This window comes from Saccopteryx leptura, chromosome X (assembly GCF_036850995.1).
Source record: "Saccopteryx leptura isolate mSacLep1 chromosome X, mSacLep1_pri_phased_curated, whole genome shotgun sequence".
Lineage (NCBI taxonomy): Eukaryota > Metazoa > Chordata > Mammalia > Chiroptera > Emballonuridae > Saccopteryx > Saccopteryx leptura.
The window spans coordinates 38,480,156-38,500,281 of record NC_089516.1 but is presented as its reverse complement, the minus strand read 5'-3'; the positions used below and the strand labels follow the sequence as shown (position 1 = coordinate 38,500,281).

At 43.1% G+C, this 20,126-nt stretch overlaps 2 protein-coding genes across 7 annotated transcripts in view; one reads left to right on the top strand and one right to left on the bottom strand.

Moving 5' to 3' along the window:
• The window catches only part of PFKFB1 (6-phosphofructo-2-kinase/fructose-2,6-biphosphatase 1), a 92,066-nt gene extending 82,330 nt beyond the window's left edge, over window positions 1–9,736 (bottom strand). Inside the window, exon 1 of one of the 5 annotated variants that reach the window (XM_066357478.1) lies at window positions 9,510–9,736. In XM_066357478.1, coding sequence (XP_066213575.1) covers window positions 9,510–9,537 — 28 coding nt within the window. In that variant the 5' untranslated portion in view covers window positions 9,538–9,736. Of the gene's footprint in view, window positions 1–4,852; window positions 5,199–9,509 lie in introns of those variants that run through there. The other 4 variants (XM_066357480.1, XM_066357479.1, XM_066357477.1 and 1 more) reach the window with 4 other exon arrangements.
• A 1,659-nt stretch (window positions 9,737–11,395) lies between these two features.
• APEX2 (apurinic/apyrimidinic endodeoxyribonuclease 2) lies at window positions 11,396–19,945 on the top strand. Of its 2 annotated transcripts, none has more exons than XM_066357169.1 (6): window positions 11,396–11,685; window positions 12,630–12,713; window positions 13,317–13,497; window positions 14,046–14,192; window positions 15,373–15,442; window positions 18,691–19,945. In XM_066357169.1, exons 1-6 carry the CDS (start codon window positions 11,529–11,531, stop codon window positions 19,591–19,593), a joined length of 1,542 nt encoding a protein of 513 aa, XP_066213266.1. In that variant the 5' UTR covers window positions 11,396–11,528; the 3' UTR covers window positions 19,594–19,945. The 2 variants fall into 2 exon arrangements, with proteins under 2 accessions (XP_066213266.1, XP_066213267.1); XM_066357170.1 differs by having other exon boundaries at window positions 11,399–11,540.
• The last annotated feature ends 181 nt before the right edge of the window (window positions 19,946–20,126 follow it).

Sequence of the window (20,126 nt, the reverse complement as noted above, 5' to 3'; positions counted from 1 at the left end):
CGGGAGTCTGTCTGACTGTCTCTCCCTGTTTCCAGCTTCAGAAAAATGAAAAAAAAAAATACAGGTTATAATTGTTTTACTTTTATTAGCCATTGTTGATCTCTTACTGAGGTTAATTTGTAAGTTAACTTTTATCATAAGTATGTATGGGTAGGAAAAAAAACATAGTCTATATAGATTTTTATGCAATCTGTAGTTTCAGGCATCCATTGGGTTATTAGATTGTATTCCCTGTGGATAAGAGGGGACTTCTGTAGACAGTTACCACATGACTCAGCAATCCTGTTCCTAGGTATATATCCAAGAGAAATGAAAACATATGTCCATACAGAGATTGTACAGGAATGGTTATGGCAGCATTATTCATAATAACAAGAATAAAAAACAATCCAAATGTCCATCAAAGAACAGAACCATGTGAATGTACTAACCACCACTAAGTTGTACATTTTACAATGGTGAACTTTACAGTATGTGAATATCTCTATTAAAAACAATTTTTAAAAGTATAGGAAAAGATACACCAGGCAAATAGTAAGTTAAATAAAACTAAGGTATGTATATTAATATCAGATAAAAATTGATTACAGGACAAAATGCCAACGATACTAGATTTCCAGAAATAAATAAACTCCTACACATCAATAAAATGTTCAAGTCACCAGGAAACTATAGCAATTCTAAACTTGTTTGTAACAATTTACAAAGCTTCAAAATTGACATAGTTACAAGAAAACATTAACCAAAGTTGCATACCAATAAGCATCCATAATCTCAGAAAAATATAGGGCATTTGAGCCCAATAAACAAAAGTGACTTAAGTATATACTACACGGAATCCAACTGTAAAATGTACATTTTTTTTTTCAAGTTCTCATGGAACATTCACCAAAGGGTTTCATATGTCAGTCCATAAAGTAAATCTCAGTAGATTTCAAAGAATCAAAATCATACAAAGTTTGTTCTGTGATGAAAAAAAAACTTCTGGCTGTGCCAGGCATTAACCCTTTAGTTGAAAGATGATATTCAGTAGGTCCTGGTAAGCCTGGAAAAGGGACTGAGATGGTCAGGACACCTGGCTAAGTGGCAGGGAAACTAAGAAATCTGGAGCAGTGCTTAGTTATCCAATTTTCTGGAAATATTTTACAAATTCATATGTCCATATAATTGTGCATCTGGGGAATATCAGCCCTGTTCAATAGGTCAATTATAGCGTTGGATGCTTATATTTAAAGAAGAAAAGAAAGTCTGAAAATTAATGAACTGAACACCTAACTTCAGAGGTTAAAAAAGAACAGCAGAATAAATTCAAAGAAAATGAAAAAAAGAAAGGATAATGATAAGAAAAAATAGTTCAATAGAAAACAAAGACATACAGAAAGAATCAAAAAGCCAAAAATCGGTTACTTTTTAAAACTTATAAAAGTAACAAACTTCTGGAAAGACTAATCAAGAGGAAAAAGGAAAAAAGGAAAGGTAAACATAAACAATATTAGAACAAAAGAGAATATATAACTGCAAATTCAACAGAGATTTTAAAAATATAAAGATAGGAACTTTATGCAAATAAATTTGAAAAGCGATGTGAAATAGAAAAAAAACCTAGAAAACCATAACTTAACAAAACTGACAAATAGAAATAGTAAACTGGAGTGATTCAATAATTATTTAAAAGATTGTATCAGTTAAAATATTTCTTATAAAGAAGACGCCAGTCCTCAATGTTTTTACCTGAAAGATGTACCAAATATTTAAAGAACAGATAGTTCCTTGGACCACCTCTGTCATAAAATAGAATGAAAAAAAAATAGTTCCCACTTCATTTTATGATACAAAATCAAATAGAGAAATAGAGAATGAAATAATTATAGGCCAATCTCATTTACGAAGAAAATTCCAAATTTCTAATCAAAATATTAATGAACTAAATCTAAACAGTTTTTATTTGTCATGGGACTGTAAGATTAGTTCAACACACACACACAAATGCTAATGTAATTTATCTAAACAGATTAAAATATAAAATCAACATGTCATCTCAGTGGATACAGAAAGTACCTTTAATAAAATTCAGCATCTACTCACTTAAAAATAATCTTACTGGCAAATTAAGAATAAACTGAACTTCCTTAGATTGTTAAATGGTATCTACAAAAAAAAAAAAAAAAAAACTACAGCAAACTTAACTTACTCAATAGTGAAACTTTAAAAGCATTTAAATTTAGGATCAGCATAATGTTCAGCATCAACATTTCTATTCAACATTGTACTGAAAATGATGTGCTTGTATTGGACATAGGAGCTCCTGGTAGTGTAGTAACATAAGAAAAAGGTGACTAAAAATAAATATTGAAGGGGAAAAAGAAAACTGTCATTTACATACAAATTATAAAAATTAATGATTTGGTCAGGTTTGCTAGTTAGAAATTCAATATAAAAAACCCTACAATTATATTTGTATACATTAGCAATAGATTGTTATAAAATATAATTTTCTAAAAAGATATTTAAAATAGCAACAAAACTTATGATGATGTGCAAGCCCTTCTAAATAACAATACATTACTCAAATGACATTAAAAAGTCTAAATAGATAGAGAGGCATACCATCTTTACAGAAGACTCAGTATTGATCTACAGATTGGATGTAATTCCAATCCAAATCCCAAAAGTTTGTGTGTGTGCATGTGTGTAACTTGGTGTAACAAAAAGCTAATTCCAAAATTTATGGGGACAACAATTTCATTTTATTTTATTGCATTTTATAACCAAACACTAGAAACTTCCTAAATGCTCATGAACATAAAGATGAATAAATAAACAATGGTATATTCACAAAATGTAATATTACATAGCAATGAGAATAAACAAAGTACAGTTGCATGCAACAATAATATAGTTGTCTAGGAAAACAATGGTGAATGAGAAAAACAAGTCACAGATGAATCTACACAGTAGCTCAAGCACTTTATATATGTTAATGCATTTAATCCTCAGAACAATATCATTAAGTGATTGTGTGTCTTCTGTGCTCCACCACCCCATTTGGGGCCAGGCAGGTCTTCTAGAGAGGATGTGCAAAGCAAAAGATGATTCATATATAGTGAACTCAAAATGAATATGAAGCAATAAAAGATCCCCTAATTTTTGTGAGCAGTATATTTATGGGGTAAATAACCTAGCCTCCCCAGCAAAATAAGGTGAAGACGTGGAAAATACTAAATTTACAGCATCTGAGCTCTGACATAATCCAATCAATCACTTAGTCTTATGCATACAGAGCTCCATGTTTGGCTATGGTGAGTAGTAGAGTGGGAATAACACAGAGTGATCATTTACTGAGCACCTCTATGTGCCATGCTCTGGGCTTGGTGCTGGGGATGTGACGGGGGAAAAGCACACACCCAATTTCTTGTTTAAAGAATAACATTTATTGAGTGCTTACTAGAAGGTAGACACTCTTCTAAGTACTTTATATACTGTAGCTCTCTAATCTTCACAACAACACTATTACTAACTTATTTTTATAGATGAGGAAATGGAATCACAAAGAAACTAAGAGACTTATCCAAGGTCACAGAGGCAGAAGCTGGAATTCAAACCTAGGTAGTCTAATTCTTAAAGTTCTGAATCACTGACTCACCAAATCATCCCAACAATATGGGGAGGTAAGTATTAATTCTATTATACTGAGGAAAGAGAAGCTCAGAACTAAAATGAGCACATTTGTGAGTGAGTGAGAATGGAGATGTAATTTTGTCTCATCTCCAAATGAGTGAAGGAAACTGCTGGTGCAAAAGAGGAGAAAGGGGAACATGAGGCTGGGGTTTCCCCCCTTCTTTCTTTTTTCCCTCCTCCTCCACCTTACATTCCTGAATACTACATTTAACATCCTACATCTTCCTGGATCTTCTAAGCAACTACCTCTCCTCTGAGTAGCCCTGTTTTTGGACCTCCTGTGCATTAGCATAGTGGAAGCTTGGTCAGCTCATCCTTGAGTTGTCTCAGTCCCACAGTCCACAGCTGTCTTATCTCTGTCTACCTTCTGGCCCCTCAAGCCATAATTTTTGTTCTGGAAGCATCTTGGTCCACAACTGTCCCCTATTATCTATGGGAAATAGTATACTTCAGTTTTTAAATAAATATTTTTACAGGTTTCATTTGCATCTTTTTTTCCTTAAATTTTCAAAGTGAACATTACACCAGCAGGCTGTTCCTGAAAGACTGTTTTCTTCTTCTCTTTGGAGAGAGCAGCAAAAGTGTCCACATGTGCCAAGAAAGCAATGAAGGAGACAGGACACCAAGCCTTTCCCAACCCAGTCAGGTATAAATTTATTAGAATAAGCTTGAGAAGGAGGAGGTGCAAAACTGACCAATGATATGGTACTGTTGTTTACCCAGCACCTGTTCCCTGAGAAACCATTTTAGGAATCATCACCTTATTACACCCCAGCACCATCAGGGCCAATTTTTAGACATTTCACTGAGGTCACCAAAATAAAACAGTCTAGGCTAAGCACAAAACAGTTCCAAACTAGAAATGTCAAATTTCAAACAAGAAGCATTGCAAATAAGCTTGAAATGAAAAAGAAAAAGTCCTAGTCAAAATTCCTCTGATTAAATGATCTTGACCCAATCCTCATTCCTACTGTCTTTACTCTTTCTTTTTGTCTTTCTCTCTCTTTTCTGACATTAGCCTCTTGCTATCTTACAGCTACTTCATCCAGCTTCTCATCTATTCTAACTTTCAAGTTGGGGTAGGGGGGTGAATAGGGGTAACATGCCCTTTGCTCTTCTCCTATGCCCTTTTTACCCCACCACCTTAAAGCCCAAGGAAGCAAACCCGACTTACAGCTCCTCCTCCGTTGTAGCCCTCTGCTGCCGCTGCTGTGTGGAATCCAGATCTTCTGCAACCTGGTTTGGGTGAGCTCTTCCATCTCTTGAGACATTTTGAGTGTCACAGCTAATGACACCACTGTCCACAAGGTACCGGGCCTCACTTCCTGTCTTGCTAACTGTCTCTTGTGTTGCTGTGGCTACAGCAGCAGGTGGACAGAGTTGGGACAGGGAGATGAGCTGGACTTTTGAGTCCTCTGGCAGCCTTTGTCCAGCCTCCTCTCCTTTTTTTCTGGTCCTTGCCTGTCTTTGCTCCTGTATGTACCAGTGGGGGCTTGGATGCAGAGAGGGAGAGGTTAGGCAGAGGTCAGCAGAGGCCTCTGAACTCCAAGAGCTGTGTACATAGGAGATAAGTTCTTTCCAGCAAAGGAGGGCAGCCAGCAAGACCGACCAGGTCTGACCAGTCATTCCCTCCAATGAATACAGGACTAGTAGAGTATGCAAATAAAAGACCAAAGATCATGTGCTTACATCTCATGTAGGATGGGGAAGCAAAGGTGATGGAGGCAGGTCTCAGCAGCTTTCACAGCTTTGAAATAAAATACAGGCCCAAGTAGAATGTCAAGTTTCAACCAGAATCAGAGATCCACATCAGAAATGTAAAGTTCCCAAATACGAATACACAGAGTTCCTACTGAAGAATTGAATATTTTGATCTAATAATCAAAGGCCCAAACTGGAAGTGGAACATTCGCTGCCTTAGTGTCCTATTCTCCCTTACAAAGTGACATTGCAATACTTGTGTTCCCCTGAACTTTGCTGCCTTTTCTATTGCAGGGCCTCTACTAAAGTGTTCTGCCTGGGGCTCTCTTGGAGAGATGGGCACTATCTAATCAACTTTACGCTCTCTGCAGCCAAGGCTAAATAAATCAGCATAAACCTGACACCTCTGGGAAGAAGAACAAATGCAAGCATTGCTGGGGGTGAGATGGTAAGCAGTGCACACATGGCTGACAGCGGCCATCAGGTTCCCTAAGGAGAAAGGCATTGTTATCTGATTCAGAACTTGGCTAAAGGTTTTTGTGCTAAAACTTTAGGAATGGAGGTTTAGGATGAAGGCTGCAGCAGGCTAACTGTGGGGAGCAGGGGGCAGTGACCTTAAAGTAGGACATCCCACCCAAATGTCTTTATTTTACCCTCCTTCTCCCTTCGTTGTATTTTTAAGTGTAGAACTCATCTAAAGGCACAGCTTACCTGGAAGATGTCCAAGTGTGCTCTTACTTCATTCTTTTGCAACCTTCCCACCCCCTATGAACCTCCAGTGATTGGCTATAAGGAAGTTCAACTTTCTTCTATTGAGCTGGGCTATGCAGGGGCAATATCTTGGGGATAGAAACCTCCAATCCCTGCCCTCCAATGTTCTTAGTTACACTTTGCCTTTTAAGAAGTTCTCTAAAGTACATTCTGTGTCCTAGTCTACACAAGGGTTAGATTCCCTTGAGTTGTTGTATATAAATCATACTTAACTTTCAATACATTTTAGAGCCTGCCCATGTAAATGAGTCTTCTGAGGCAGTGGATCACAGTAGTAAAGACCAACAGGCTCTTGGAGCCATACTACCTGAGTGGAATCCCAATTCTGCCCCTTATTATGGGACCGAGGGTAGAAGACAGCTTCTCAGTGCCTCAGTTTTTCATCTGATAAGAGTACCTACCGCCTATGGTTGTTGAAGATTCAACATGTTAATACATATAAAGCAACCTGGGAAAGCTCAATATATATCAGCTAACACTGTGATTCCCTTTGTGAAGTAAATAATCAATCAGCTGTTTGACAAATGTAATGTTGAGCATACAGGAAACACTTGGTAAAGGAAATTTACATTATGACAAAGTGTAAACATTTATAATAAATAAAGAGCTCCTACCAATCAACTAGAAAGATGAATTCACTTTTACTTTTTTTAGTTTTGTGAAACCCCTTAGATATTGTTTTGTTTAACCCTCTCAGGTAAGAAATTGGAGGCCTAGAGAGGGGAAGTATCTTTCTAAGGTCTTGTAGCAAGTAAGTCACCAAGTCAGAAATGGAACATTGGGCACCTGATTTCTCTCAGTCCAGGGCTTTTCTTTGGTTAATTGATCAATCTAGCATGATTTAAGAATGTGGTCTTCCATATTAGTTCAGAACCTTTAGAATCTCAGAACTAGGCTTTGAAAGGTATATAACTCTCTTAATTCTAATAAGTCTCAATAAATATCACTCTGCTAGTGCTAATAGCCTTAATACCTCTTTACATATGTGTTTTCCATGCTCCACAAAGCAGTAACATATTTTTTATTCTAGTTGCTCCTTGCAAACATTCTCACTAGCTTCACAGAAAAACTGAGGTCTATGGAGGTGAAGGGGCTTGTCTAAGGTAATCAGATCAGTCACATGAACTCAGTTCTATTTATAATTTTGTTCTCATGATCCTGCCAAGAGGCTGAAAGATAATTTTAGCAGTAGGAAATCTGATATAAGAGGTTAGCGGGCTTTTGGCAAGGTCTGACATGGTAAATCTAAGGTCCAATCTTGACAACCCAACTTAAAACTGCCTAGCTGGAATATTTATTTATTTATTTATTTATTTATTTATTTATTTATTTACACCACTGTTCTGGTCCTAGAAGCAGGAGAACAAAACAAGCTTTATGGAAAAACCTTAGCCTGGCTCTTGTCAATCAAGTTCCAACCTACCTCTCCAGTAATGTATTTCTTCAGGCCCCCATGTTTAAACTACAATGGTTGACTCACTGGTCAAAGTATAAAACATATGTGTCATTTTTTTTTTTTTTTTTTGTGTCTGGGCCTTTGATTAGCCTGGAATGCCTTCTCTTACCTTCCATTCTCAATGAAATAAAACTCACTTTTCAAGGCCCAGTTCATTGTTCAATTTTTGGGGAAGCATTGCCTGTGTCCTCAGGGCAGGTTTTGTTTTTGGTTCTCATATTATCTATATGCTTCCATCTACCCGAGCAAGTATCCACTTGTGTTTTACTGGTCTACTTCCCTACTAGACTGTGAGATCCTTGTGAATGGGAACTGGATCTTAGTTTTTTATGTTCTGTGTTTCTAGTGTCCAGCTAAGGCCTTAGTACAGAGGAGACATTTGCTCAATGACTCTTTGTATAGTCTACATCTCTTTGCCCTAAATAAGATGAACATGTGAACAAATAATCCATTCAACAAGGTAAATGTTATACAGAGAACTATGCAGGGTAGAGGTAATAGCTTGGTCTGAAGATAGAAAATGGCATCTAGAAAGTTTCTTAACCTTGAATGGGACAGACAGAATAAATAAGATAGTCTTTCCTGAAACAGTCCAATTAACTGATTTAAGAACAAAGGTTTAATCAGTACCAGAGTCTCACTCAAGACCAAAAGTTGAGCCACCAATTCTAAAATGGGGTTAACTCTGGGAAGGAAAAGCATAGTGTGACTTCTTGAGGCCCACAAATCCTGACCACCCTCCCAAAGTACAAGATATGTTAGAGAATCCTATTAAAAGCAGTATTAAGATAGGACTTATAGATATCAAAATCACCAGTGGGGTTTCCCTATTGGTAATTCTTAGAGTATATGGGTATGAATGTATTTATGGGATGTTAGGATATAGAGGGGAGACTGGCCACATGCTTACAGGTCAGTTGCCTATATGTAGTTTCTGGTCTTCTGTGGCAGCAGCCTAGCATCTACTCTTTTTTTACATCCTGCCTTGGCCTACCATCTCCCACTATTTTCAGCCCCATGCCTTGGGTCCAAGGTTTACTGCATCTTAATTCTAGGAGTGGCTCTTCACAGACCATAGTCTCTCAGGGAGAAGAGCAGCTAGATTGTTGTGGGTGGTATTGCCTATTAAGGCTACAGAAAAAGCAGGATAATTAATGTCAGTCAGAGCATAGAAGTCCGGAAATGTCTCCAAAGAGTTTTGGTTCCTGTCCTTCCACTCCTCTTCACCTTGAGACAATCCTCTAAGGCAGAGGTCCCCAAACTTTTTACACAGGGGGCCAGTTCACTGTCCCTCAGACCGTTGGAAGGCCGCCACATACAGTGCTCCTCTCACTGACCACCAATGAAAGAGGTGCCCCTTCTGGGAGTGTGGCGGGGGGCCGGATAAATGGCCTCAGGGGGCCACATGCGGCCCGCGAGCGGGCCGTAGTTTGGGGACGCCTGCTCTAAGTGAAGTAGTCTAAAGACTTCAATTTCTATTTTAGTGAGGAGGCTACTGAAGCTCAGAGAAGCTAAAAAGCTTGTTCAAAGTGCCAAAGCAAACCAGCTCTATCTCATACATCAGGGGAAGTAAGAGATATAATCTTCACCATCCAGTTCATTCAAAACTGAAGTAGACCAAGTGAGGAGACTTCTGAAGGCACTCGGGAACTACCCTTTGGGCCAGTGTCCCACAATGATAGAGCAGAAAGATATAGATGATAGTCGATAGATATAGATAACATCTTTTCCCCAACTCTCCCACACCCTTTAATGCACACATCAAGTGACCTCCTATGCAAAACAAGACAACAAAAAACAAAAACAACAAACAAACAAAAATCCCAAACCAAAAAAAAACTTTTCACACAGCCTAAAGAACAGATTTGGATTTGTGTAACTCTTTTTCCTCTGTTTCACCTACCTGTTCTACTAGAGGATTTTTCTTCCATTGCTAATTATCCAACACGTAGTCCTCTTCTACTTACACCCCCCAAGCAGGTCCAGTGGATGGCGTTAAAGAGGGAGCCTGGAGCCTTTCGTTGGTTCCCTGGGAAAGCTGGGGAAGTACCCTTGGTTAGAGGGATGTGTGCGTGCTCTGTTGGAATATCAGCTGTTGTAGTTGCCAAAGAAGTTCCTGAGCCACATGGAGCCTTTTCTCTTCAAGCTAACCATGTGTTCACCTTGCCCCAAAGGTCAGAACTAATATTATCAAGCCACTGCAGAATGGGGAAATTAAAACCAGCAACTGACAGGCAAGATCTGTATTTCCTTGGGCTAAGTTTCAGATTGTTCTTTAGTATAAGTGGGCACGATTCCTTACTGGAAAGTGATTTGGCAATATGAGGCATGAGCAATAAAAAGATTCATTTCCTTTGTCCTAGTTATTCTACTCCTGGGACTTAATCCTGAACCAATAACCACCAAAGCACAAAAAAGTTCAAAACACTAAATTTTTAATTATAATTGCAGAGCTATTTTCTTTTGGGAACAACTGGAAGGTAATCTTTAAGTCCTCAAGGAAGAAAGCTCTTTAGGTCTTTACTGCAGACATTGAGGATGATGAATTTAAAGCTATAAAATTCTGGGGGGAAATAATTATGCTGTAATTCTGGGTAAGGAACCTAAGGATGCAAAGTTATGCTTTTCAAAAATTGGGCATTGGATATATCTATTATTTCTATTTTTGTATTCTCAAAAACAAGTATCAATCTGTTGGTGCTCTTGCTATTGTCCTTTGTTCCTTCAATAAATATTTATTGATTCCTCTAATATGTTATCCCCTATACTAGGGATGGTACTAACAAGTTGAATCAGACATGTTCATTGCTCTCAAGTTGTTGGCAATCTAGTGACAGAAATAAAAATCAATGGTGGTTGTGCAAGGTTATGTGTTTTGTGACAGAATGGACCATAGGGTGTGTATCGGGGGCAGGGGGTTAGAGGAAAGGATTAAGTGGAGAGATGCTTGGTGAGAAAAAATTCCAGAAAATATTACTTGAGCTGATTAAGATAGGGGTTAAATGCTGACTCTTATCATTTCTCTGGTACTGGAGTGAAAATTCACTCAACCTCTCTTACTTAGCTTTAATGCCTCTTAAAGGATTGTCCTGAGAATAAAATGAGGTAATACATATGGAAAAGCCATTGGCTACACTGAGAAACAGTACTGTTTTGGAGCGTGGATAGCTCACTTAAATTCTCTGGGCCTCAATTTTACTTATCTGAGAAACAGAGCCAAGAGAATTTATGTGTCAAGCCATGTCCTTAGGGATGCTATAAGGCTCAAGACAAAGGCTACAGGAAGGCTTGGGACAGCCTCTTTCCTTCAACTTTCCCCACCCAATAAAGCCAGAGGCCTTTTCCTAAATCTTAATCTACTACAAGAGCGTCTCTTAGTGCTCCTTCCTGCGACGGCAAAGTTTCCTTTGCGTGTGCCCCCTCCCCTCCCGAGCAAACACAGTTACGTCAGCTACTCCCAGGGCGCCAGCGCCACAGCTCTCTGCTCAGTAGCAGGGCGAGCTGTCACTTTGGGGGAGGAGCTTCGGTGGCTGCGCAGTTCCGTTCAAGGTTTCTCTGCTTAAAAGTGGCGAAATTCCATTTGTAAGTAATCGAAAGCACCAAATGCCCTTTTCAGCAGAACAGAAACACAGTCAGACTACGGTACGAGGGCTCAAGCACGGTGGGAGAACCAAGACCCCAACTGGAGGCCTAGCTCCCGCCCAGTTCATTCTTCCTAGGCGTCTGCACCGCCCTCTTCTTCAGCTTCCGCTCCTCCAGCCAATGGGAACTAAGGGGTCGAAGCCCCGCCTCTAGTAGCGCGCTAAAGAACGCCTGCGCAAGTGCGCGCGAAGGCTGGACCTGGCGGATTTGGGCGCGTCCTGCAGTTTTCTTATGCCAACTTTCGGAGCAGGCTGGGAGGCATTAGCGGTTTGCTGTTAAGATGTTGCGCGTGGTGAGCTGGAACATTAATGGGATCCGTAGCCCTCTGCAAGGGGTGCTTTACGAGGAGCCCAACAACTGTACCGCCATGGCCATGGCGGGCATTTTGGACAAGTTGGACGCTGACATCCTCTGTCTTCAGGAGACCAAAGTGACCAGTGAGAGCTCAAGAATACAGGACCCCTGCCATATTTCCCCCTTTCTGCTAATTTTTGCCCTTTGCTCTATCTCATTTCACTTTTCCATTTCTATATCTCTAGAGTCCTCCCGTTAGGTCCTGTTCATCTTCTGTCCTCAGGAGAACCTTAATCCCCGCCCCCTTGCAAACTCCATCCTCGCTCATATTCTCTAATGTACACGCATTCTCCCACCCCGGCTCAGCCACTGCAAATTCTGTCCACCTCCCACACTGCCCGTTTCTCACTTCCAAGTCAGACTCCCAATTCCACTCTTGCTCCCAGCTCAGATCCTTGAATTCCCACCCCATCTTTACCCCAATATCAGACTGCCTAATTTCCTCCTTTTTTACACATTAAAATCAGATCTCTGGTTCCTCCTAATCTCTAGTCCCATCCCTCCTTCCCTGTTGAGAGCCTTTTAGCATTTTTACCTCCTGTGCCATCCCAAGCTTAGTCCTCCTAATTCCCTCTCCTTCCCACCAGTATCCCACCCCCCAGCTCACTCTCCTGATTCTTTCCCTTCCCCATGCACTCCCTTCTGAGACTCCCTAATACATTTCCTTCCATCTCCAGTTCGGGTCCTCTAATTTCCTCTCCTACCTCGCACCCCCCAGCTCAGATTTCCAGTTTCCTCTCCCATATCCCCATTTCTCACCCCAACTCCCTCCTGTCACCTAGTCACCTCCATCCTCCCACCTAATTGTCCACCTCCCATTCCATAGTTCCCTTCTTCTAATTCTAATATAAATTCCCTTTCTAGTCCCCACATTTTTAGCTACTTCTCTAATCGTAGATACTTCGTTTTCTCTTCTAACTCTGACTCTGATGTGTACAAGGGATTAGCCTACAACTGTAATTCCAAACCTTAGTATGTCCTGGGTCTTAGTTTTATCTCTGACATAATTTTACATCTTTTTTTTCAGGGGATGTGCTGACAGAGCCCCTGGCTATCATTGAGGGCTATAACTCCTATTTCAGCTTCAGCCGCAACCGTAGTGGCTATTCCGGTAAATGATGTTTCTGGGGACTTTAAATTAGTGATGAAAGCAGGTAGGGTTTCCAATATTTGATGAGAAGGTAATAAGAAACATAGGCTTTTAGTCCTCAGAGCTAAAACTCCATAAAAATATGTATAAAATTTTATGTATAAAATTATTGTTGGACATCAGAAGCACAATAATGTGGTGATTAACTGTATGAGCTCTGGAGACAGACTGCCTGGGTTTAAATCCTAGCTTACTTACTAGTTGTACCCTCTGGCAAGTTAACTTTTTTATGCCTCAGCTATAAAATGGGGAAAATACTTACCTCCTAGGGCAATTATAAATATTAAACTAATTAGTCCAGTTGATAATGATAATAGCTAACACCTGTTGAATACTTAGCATGTATTTGTGTACAACACTTAGAATATGTGCTGTTGTAGATGAAGGGATTAAGACTTCAGGGTTTGAATAGACTTTCCCCAGATTCTCAGGAGCCATCAATAGCCTTTGAGTTGGGAGAGAAGTTAATATAGCCACACTTGATGAAGATGACTCAGTTGACCTGTGTCGGGGCAACAGGCTGTTGGATGCCAGGCCTGGTCACAGTACCCTGTCTGTCTCCAGGTGTAGCCACCTACTGTAAGGACAGCGCTACCCCAGTGGCTGCTGAAGAAGGCCTGAGTGGCCTACTTGCCACTCAGAATGGGGACGTGGGTTGCTATGGAAACATGGATGAGTTCACCCAAGAGGAGCTTCGGGCTCTGGATAACGAGGGCCGGGCCCTCCTCACACAGCACAAGATCCGGTAATAGCTCACTTTCCCCTGTCACTAAGCACTGTTGGTTCGACTCTGAGTGTGGTGATTCTGAGGCTAGCCTTTATAAACATGCATTCACCATGGAAAACTTCCCAATCTTTCCTTTCCTGGACTCTAGTCCTAGCTGGGTTACTCATTAACCTTGCGCAAATTATGTCCCCTGTGAGCCTTGAGTTCCCCATCTCTACAGTAGGGGCACAGCTGGGAGGTCCAGCTCTCTGGTTATGACAGGTACACCAAAAGCAACTGAGCCTAGGCTGAACTTATTGCCCCAAGATGCTCTCATTCTGTGTCCTGTCTTTGTGAATGGCAGCACTATCCCCTGGTTTAGCTGGGTGTCATACTAGATGCCTCTCATCTTGGCATCCTCAGTCAGTCCCCAGGTCCTGTGCATGCCAATTCCCTGTGCATTCATGTCTTTTTTTCCCTTTCCTTTGCACCCATCCCACAGACAGCCATTAAGTGGAAGCCACATGGTGTGGGAAAGAGGGACTTGAAAATGACTCTTTTCTTGGGGTGGGTTCTCTTCTCCCCAGCACATGGGACGGAAAGGAGAAGATCTTGACCATAATCAATGTGTATTGCCCCCACGCTGACCCTGGGAAGCCTGAGCGTTTGGCTTTTAAGATGCGCTTCTATCGCTTGCTGCAGATCCGAGCAGAAGCCCTCCTGGCAGCTGGCAGGTACGGCAGGCCTGGGAAGCAAGGCTTCCTTGAGTTTGTCTTGTGTGCCCAGCTCTATGTCAGACTCCATTGGAAGGGATATGGGATCTTTGTCATTTGAGTTTTTTTTATAGCCTAGTTGTAGACACCAGCATGCCTACCTGATTAGACCCAGCTCTTTAAGAGCTGTGAGGACCAGGTAAAGTGACACAAATATGGGTTTTATACTCAGATACCTCTGAGCACCTAGCCTGGCTCTTCCTTTTACTCACTGTGAGCCCCAAGGCTAGTACTACCTCTGTTTTCTCTTTTTTCAAATGAATGTATGAATCCTTACCTCACAGAATAGTTTTTGGGGTTTTTTTGTACTTTTTCTGAAGCTAGAAACGGGGAGACAGTCAGACAGACTCCCGCATGCGCCCGACCGGGATCCACCCGGCACGCCCACCAGGGGCGACGCTCTGCCCACCAGGGGCGACGCTCTGCCCACCAGGGGGCGATGCTCTGCCCCTCTGGGGCGCCGCTCTGCCGCGACCAGAGCCACTCCAGCGCCTGGGGCAGAGGCCAAGGAGCCATCCCCAGCGCCCGGGCCATCTTTGCTCCATTGGAGCCTTGGCTGCAGGAGGGGAAGAGAGAGACAGAGAGGAAGGAGGGGGTGGGGGTGGAGAAGCAAATGGGCGCTTCTCCTATGTGCCCTGGCCGGGAATCGAACCCGGGTCCCCCACACACCAGGCCGACGCTCTACCGCTGAGCCAACCGGCCAGGGCCTCACAGAATAGCTTTAAGGATGAAATGAGATGAGGAATATAAAGTTCCTGGGAGAAAATAATAAATGTTATCCCAGGAAGAGACAGGAAGATGAGGGTGGGTTAGAGTAATCAATGAATGCTTCCTAGAAGTGATATGTGAGCTCAACTTTGAAGGCCCAGAAAAATACCATTAGGTGGAGATTAGTCCGACAGTCATGCCAAAGGCAACAGTCATTTTTGGAGATCAGAACTGAGTTGGTCAAAAGTAAAAGGCAGCAAGTTCATGATAAGAGTGGAGAGGTAAGCTGTTATGAGTTGTTGGCCCTTACCTTGGCCTCAATTTGGGAGGTGGCGTGTTTGAGCTCTTGAGCCTAGGAGAAAGTAAGTGGGCCAGGACTACTGCTTCCCTGTCTTGAATGTCCATTTGACAATTCCACCTTTATATTTTTCAGCCATGTGATCATTCTGGGTGACCTGAACACAGCCCACCGCCCCATTGACCACTGGGATGCAGCCAACCTGGTAAGGTTCCTTCTAGGTCCCTGACCTTAGTTCTGACTATTGTTCTGTTCAGCCAGCCAACCAATACTGGTTTTTTTGGCCCAGGGACAGCTTCCTTCATAGAAAAGCAGAACTCTGAAATACTGTTCTCAAAGTACTGAGGATTGTTTATTCATTAGACATTACTGATCCTACCCTTGGCCTGGCCATGAGTCACATTCTAGGGACCCAGTTACCACTCATTTTCTGACTCTTGGCTCCTCAGAGCTCTCAGCATGGTGGTAGGCTATGGACACATGACCAGCCAATTATAGAATGGTGTCTTCAAGACTGAGGCAGAGATGGCAGCCCAGGCAGCTAGGCAGCTCAGAAATGGGATCCCTGGGCCAGCCTGGACAGGGCAGACATCTGAAAATGTCTGAATCTTAAAAGATGAGTAGACTAGAGCTTTCGAGTAAGGGGAGCAAAGCATTCTAGTATGAAAAAAAGGGCTGCAAGTTGAGAATTTGTCTGATGTGCATAGGGAACTGCCAGTCCCATTCTTATTAAGGGATGACATAGGAAGAAGGATGGGTGGCAGGAGAGATGGGGCTGCTTTGGGAGCCAGATTTCAAGGTCCTTGGACGTCATATTACGTTGATCATTTTCCTAATACACTATGTCTCCTGCTCACGAACCTTCAGTACCTCCCTTTTACCTCCGTGATGCAGAGAAAACATATAGGCCTGGTTTCAAGGCTCTTTCTGGTCTGTGCCCAGTCTCTATTTTTATCTTTAGTCCCCCTACACACTGTGTCCACTGCAGACGGCTCACCTGTCTGCACATTGAAAAGTTATTCTGATTTTGGCTTTTCTCACTCTATCCTTGGTGGGCCTCTCCTCCCTTCTGTCTTTTTTCTTGTCTGAACCTCTTATTTCTGAGTCCCTTTAGGCTAGTGGTTCTCAACTCCTGACAGCATGTTAAAACAAGGAGCTTTTGCCAAAAAATATCAATACTTTGACCAGTTAAATCAGAAATTGTTGGGTGTGGGGCTCGGGTAGCAGTATGTTTTAAAAGCTCCCAGGCTGATTTTATTGTACAGTCAGGTCTGAGAACCTCCGTCCTACAATCTATAAGCCAGTTCCCCTCTTACTTTGCCTTATGAGTGTGGGCTGGGGCAGGGGATCAATATCTTATGCTGGCACAGTTCACGGCACCACTGAGCTTGTCTCAAAGGAGGGGCTGTAAGGGAGGGTGCTTGATTGGTTTGCTGAAGAGCCGCATAAACATAGATGTGGCTCCCAGCTTAGCAAATGAGCAGAAATGAGACAATGGTGGTGGTGTGGTAGGGAAGGGGGTGTGTACTACAAAGTATGAACCTTCCATCCCTCCCTGTTTTATTCCTCATCGGACATTTATTCAGACTGTTCTTTTTACTTCCTATAATAGTGTCATATACCTTTATCCCTTCTCTCCTTAGTTCAGAACTATCCTAGATCCAAGTGTACCCCCTACCTTCTTTCTTCCAGGAAAAACGAACTAATGGTACCAAATCACATGACAAACATTGTACAAAGTAGCAGATTGTGTCCACTTCCCACAAAAACCTTCTAATCTCATCTCCCAAAATGGCACCATCCCCTTGGTTGCTCTAACCAGAAGCCTGGGAACTGGGTTACTGTTGTCCTTCCCTTCCCCCATCCTCCCCACATTTAGTTGATCAGCGTGTACCGGAGATTCTAGCACCAAATCATCTCTTTACTTTCCGTCTCCTCTGGTACAACCCTAGTCTAAGTGACCGTCGTCTCTTCCTTATATAAACTACAGTAGTTACCTCCAGCTGGTATTCTGACCCCTAGGTTGGTCCCCCCTCAGGTTTTTGGGTATACTGTCCCTTCCCTCCGCAGCTTCAACACAGAGGCTGTTCTCTTCATTTGTAACACCCTCTGCCTGGATTATTCCCGCTCGGCCTTTACTTTTCTGCTCCAAATTATTTTCTAAAAGCCTCATTAGTTCCCAGAACATCAAGTTCGTAGTTTGTCCCCAGCATCATATCTTGCACATAATCGTTGTTCTTTGAACATCTGTTGCATTGAATAAGTGGGGGAGTGGATAGGATGGATGGATGAATTGGGGTGCAGAATCCCTGGAGCCCCTCAGCTAAAGAGTGAGGGGTGGTCAGTGAGAGCGTTGACACAAGATAAGCCAAACAGTACCAAAGGGTTTAAATGAAAAGGCAGCAGTCTTAACTCCTAGCCCCAGCCCTACTTTTTAGAGGCAGTCACTTTTAACTTCCTATTTTCCATTCTTTTGGTGAGCAGTTCTAAGAATTGCTTTGATTAAGTAAACAACAAATCAGTAAGGATGGAATTTGAATGCGAGCTCTGCCAGTGCTGGGCTGCGTGACCTTGAGCAGTAGTCATTGGAACAACCATGGGTTTTGTTAGTTAGTTTGTTTGTTTGTTTGTTTTAGTGAGAGTGCCAGGGAAGAGGAACATACAGAAAGGGAGAGAGGCCTGACCAGGTGGTGGCGCAGTACATAGAGCATTGGACTGGGATGCGGAGGACCCAGCTTCGAAACCCCAAGGTCGCCAGCATGTGCATGGGTTCATCTGGTTTGAGCAGGGCTCACCAGCTTGAGCCCAAGGTCGCTGGCTGGAGCAAGGGGTCACTCGGTCTGCTGTGGACCCCCGGTCAAGGCACATATGAGAAAGCAATCAATGAACAACTAAGGTGCCACAATGAAGAATTGATTCTCATCTCTTTCCTGTCTGTCTGTCCCTCTCTCTATCAATGACACAAAAAAAAAAAAAAAAAAAAAAAGAGAGAGAGAGAGAAAAATGAGGAGCATCAACTTGTAATTGTGGCACTTTAGTTGTTCATTGATTACTTTCTCATATGTGCCTTGACCTGTGGTCTCCAGCCAATCCAGTGACCCCTTGTTCAAGCCAATGACCTTGGGCTCAAGCCACTGAGCATGGGGTCATATCTGTGATCCCACACTCAAGCTGGCGACCCCATGCTAAAGAGAGAGGTAAATGGGGGATGGAGAGGGAGAGAGACATTGATTTGTTGCTCCACTCGTTTATGCATTACTTGGTTGATTCGTGTATGTGCCATGATCTGGGCTCAAACCTGCAACCTTGGCTTATTGGGATGACACTTCAACCAAATGAGCTACCTGGCGAGGGCACAACCACATTTTCTTGTCTCTAAAATGAAACAGTCTAAGTCCCTTCCAGTTCCAGGCATCCAGTTCTGCCTCTCTTTATCCCCTCCCCCTTCCCCAGGAATGCTTTGAAGAGGACCCAGGACGCAAATGGATGGATGGCTTGCTCAGTAACCTGGGTTGCCAGGCTGGGTCCCAGGTAGGAGCCTTTGTTGACAGCTACCGCTGTTTCCAGCCAAAGCAGGAGGGAGCCTTTACCTGCTGGTCGACAATCACTGGTGCCCGCCCTCTGAACTATGGCTCCCGGATTGACTATGTGCTGGGAGACAGGACCCTGGTCATAGACACATTCCAGGCCTCCTTCTTGCTGCCTGAAGTGATGGGCTCTGACCATTGTCCTGTGGGTGCAGTATTGAGTGTGTCTTGTGTGCCAGCAAAACAGTGCCCACCTCTTTGCACCCGCTTCCTCCCCGAGTTTTCAGGCACCCAGCTCAAGATCCTTCACTTCCTAGTTCATCACAAAGAAGATCCTGTGTTCAAGCAATCAGCGCTGCAGCTCAGTGCTCAAACCCAAGTACGCCAAAACAAAGCCCGCGTGCGCTCAACCAGGCCTCGGCCAAGTCAGGCTGGCTCCAGCAAAGGCCAGAAAAACCTGATGAACTACTTCCAGCCATCCTACAGCTGTCCCCAGGCTTCGCCTAAGTTGGAGCTGCCTAGCCTGGGTGCCCTTGCGACCCCAAAGATTCCAGAAGACGAGGTGATGGCCAAAATGGTGGAAGTGCAGGCCAAGGCTTCAGAGGCCAAGGATGAGAAGGAGGTACGGGCCTTGTTCTGGAAGTCTGTGCTGGGCGGCCCCTTGCCCATGCCCCTCTGTGGGGGCCACAGGGAGCCATGTGTGATGCGAACTGTGAAGAAGCCAGGACCCAACCTGGGCCGTCACTTCTACATGTGTTCCAGGCCTCGGGGTCCTCCCACTGACCCCTCTTCCCGCTGCAACTTCTTCCTCTGGGGCAGGCCCAGCTGAACCAGCCCGGCCCTAGGGATGTCTGGCACGGTCAACTCTGTACATGAGCCGAGGCCAGCACCTTCCTAAGCTGCCACCTCCTCCCCCAAGACTTCCTTCCCCTCCTCCTTCACCTTCCCCAAGGATTCTTCTGTTCCCTCTTTTCCTCCTCTAAGGCCTTTCTTCCTCGCCTTCCTGCCTAGCTCCTCTTTGGTGAGTTTCTTGTGCCTTAATGCTGCAGCCCAGTCCCCTGCCCCACTTCCCACCTTCCTGTAAGAAATACACAGGAATCAGTTGCTCCAGGAAATTTTAAAACCTTTCCTTCCTTGCTGGGAAATGTATCTGCCTAAATAAAGTCTGTGTCTGTGTTTTAAGTGCACCATGTCGTTTTAACAATTTGGGTATGCTCCATGAGATGTTATTCAAATACTGGGTTTGCAATTGGCTGTAGCCTGATGATATAACTCAAGAAGAGGGGAGGAAGGAGGAGGAGTGCTCACCATAAAGGCCTCTGTTGAGTTGTAGGCGTTTCCTGCACTGCTGAGGTTGGCTCA

Bases quoted from the DNA above. Each gene is read 5' to 3' on its own strand.
- APEX2 (XM_066357169.1), top strand. From the start codon at position 11,529: ATGTTGCGCGTGGTGAGCTGGAACATTAATGGGATCCGTAGCCCTCTG. The intron at 11,686-12,629 runs GTGAGAGCTCAA...CTTTTTTTTCAG, and splicing joins TCAGGAGACCAAAGTGACCA to GGGATGTGCTGACAGAGCCC. The intron at 12,714-13,316 runs GTAAATGATGTT...GTCTGTCTCCAG, and splicing joins CAACCGTAGTGGCTATTCCG to GTGTAGCCACCTACTGTAAG.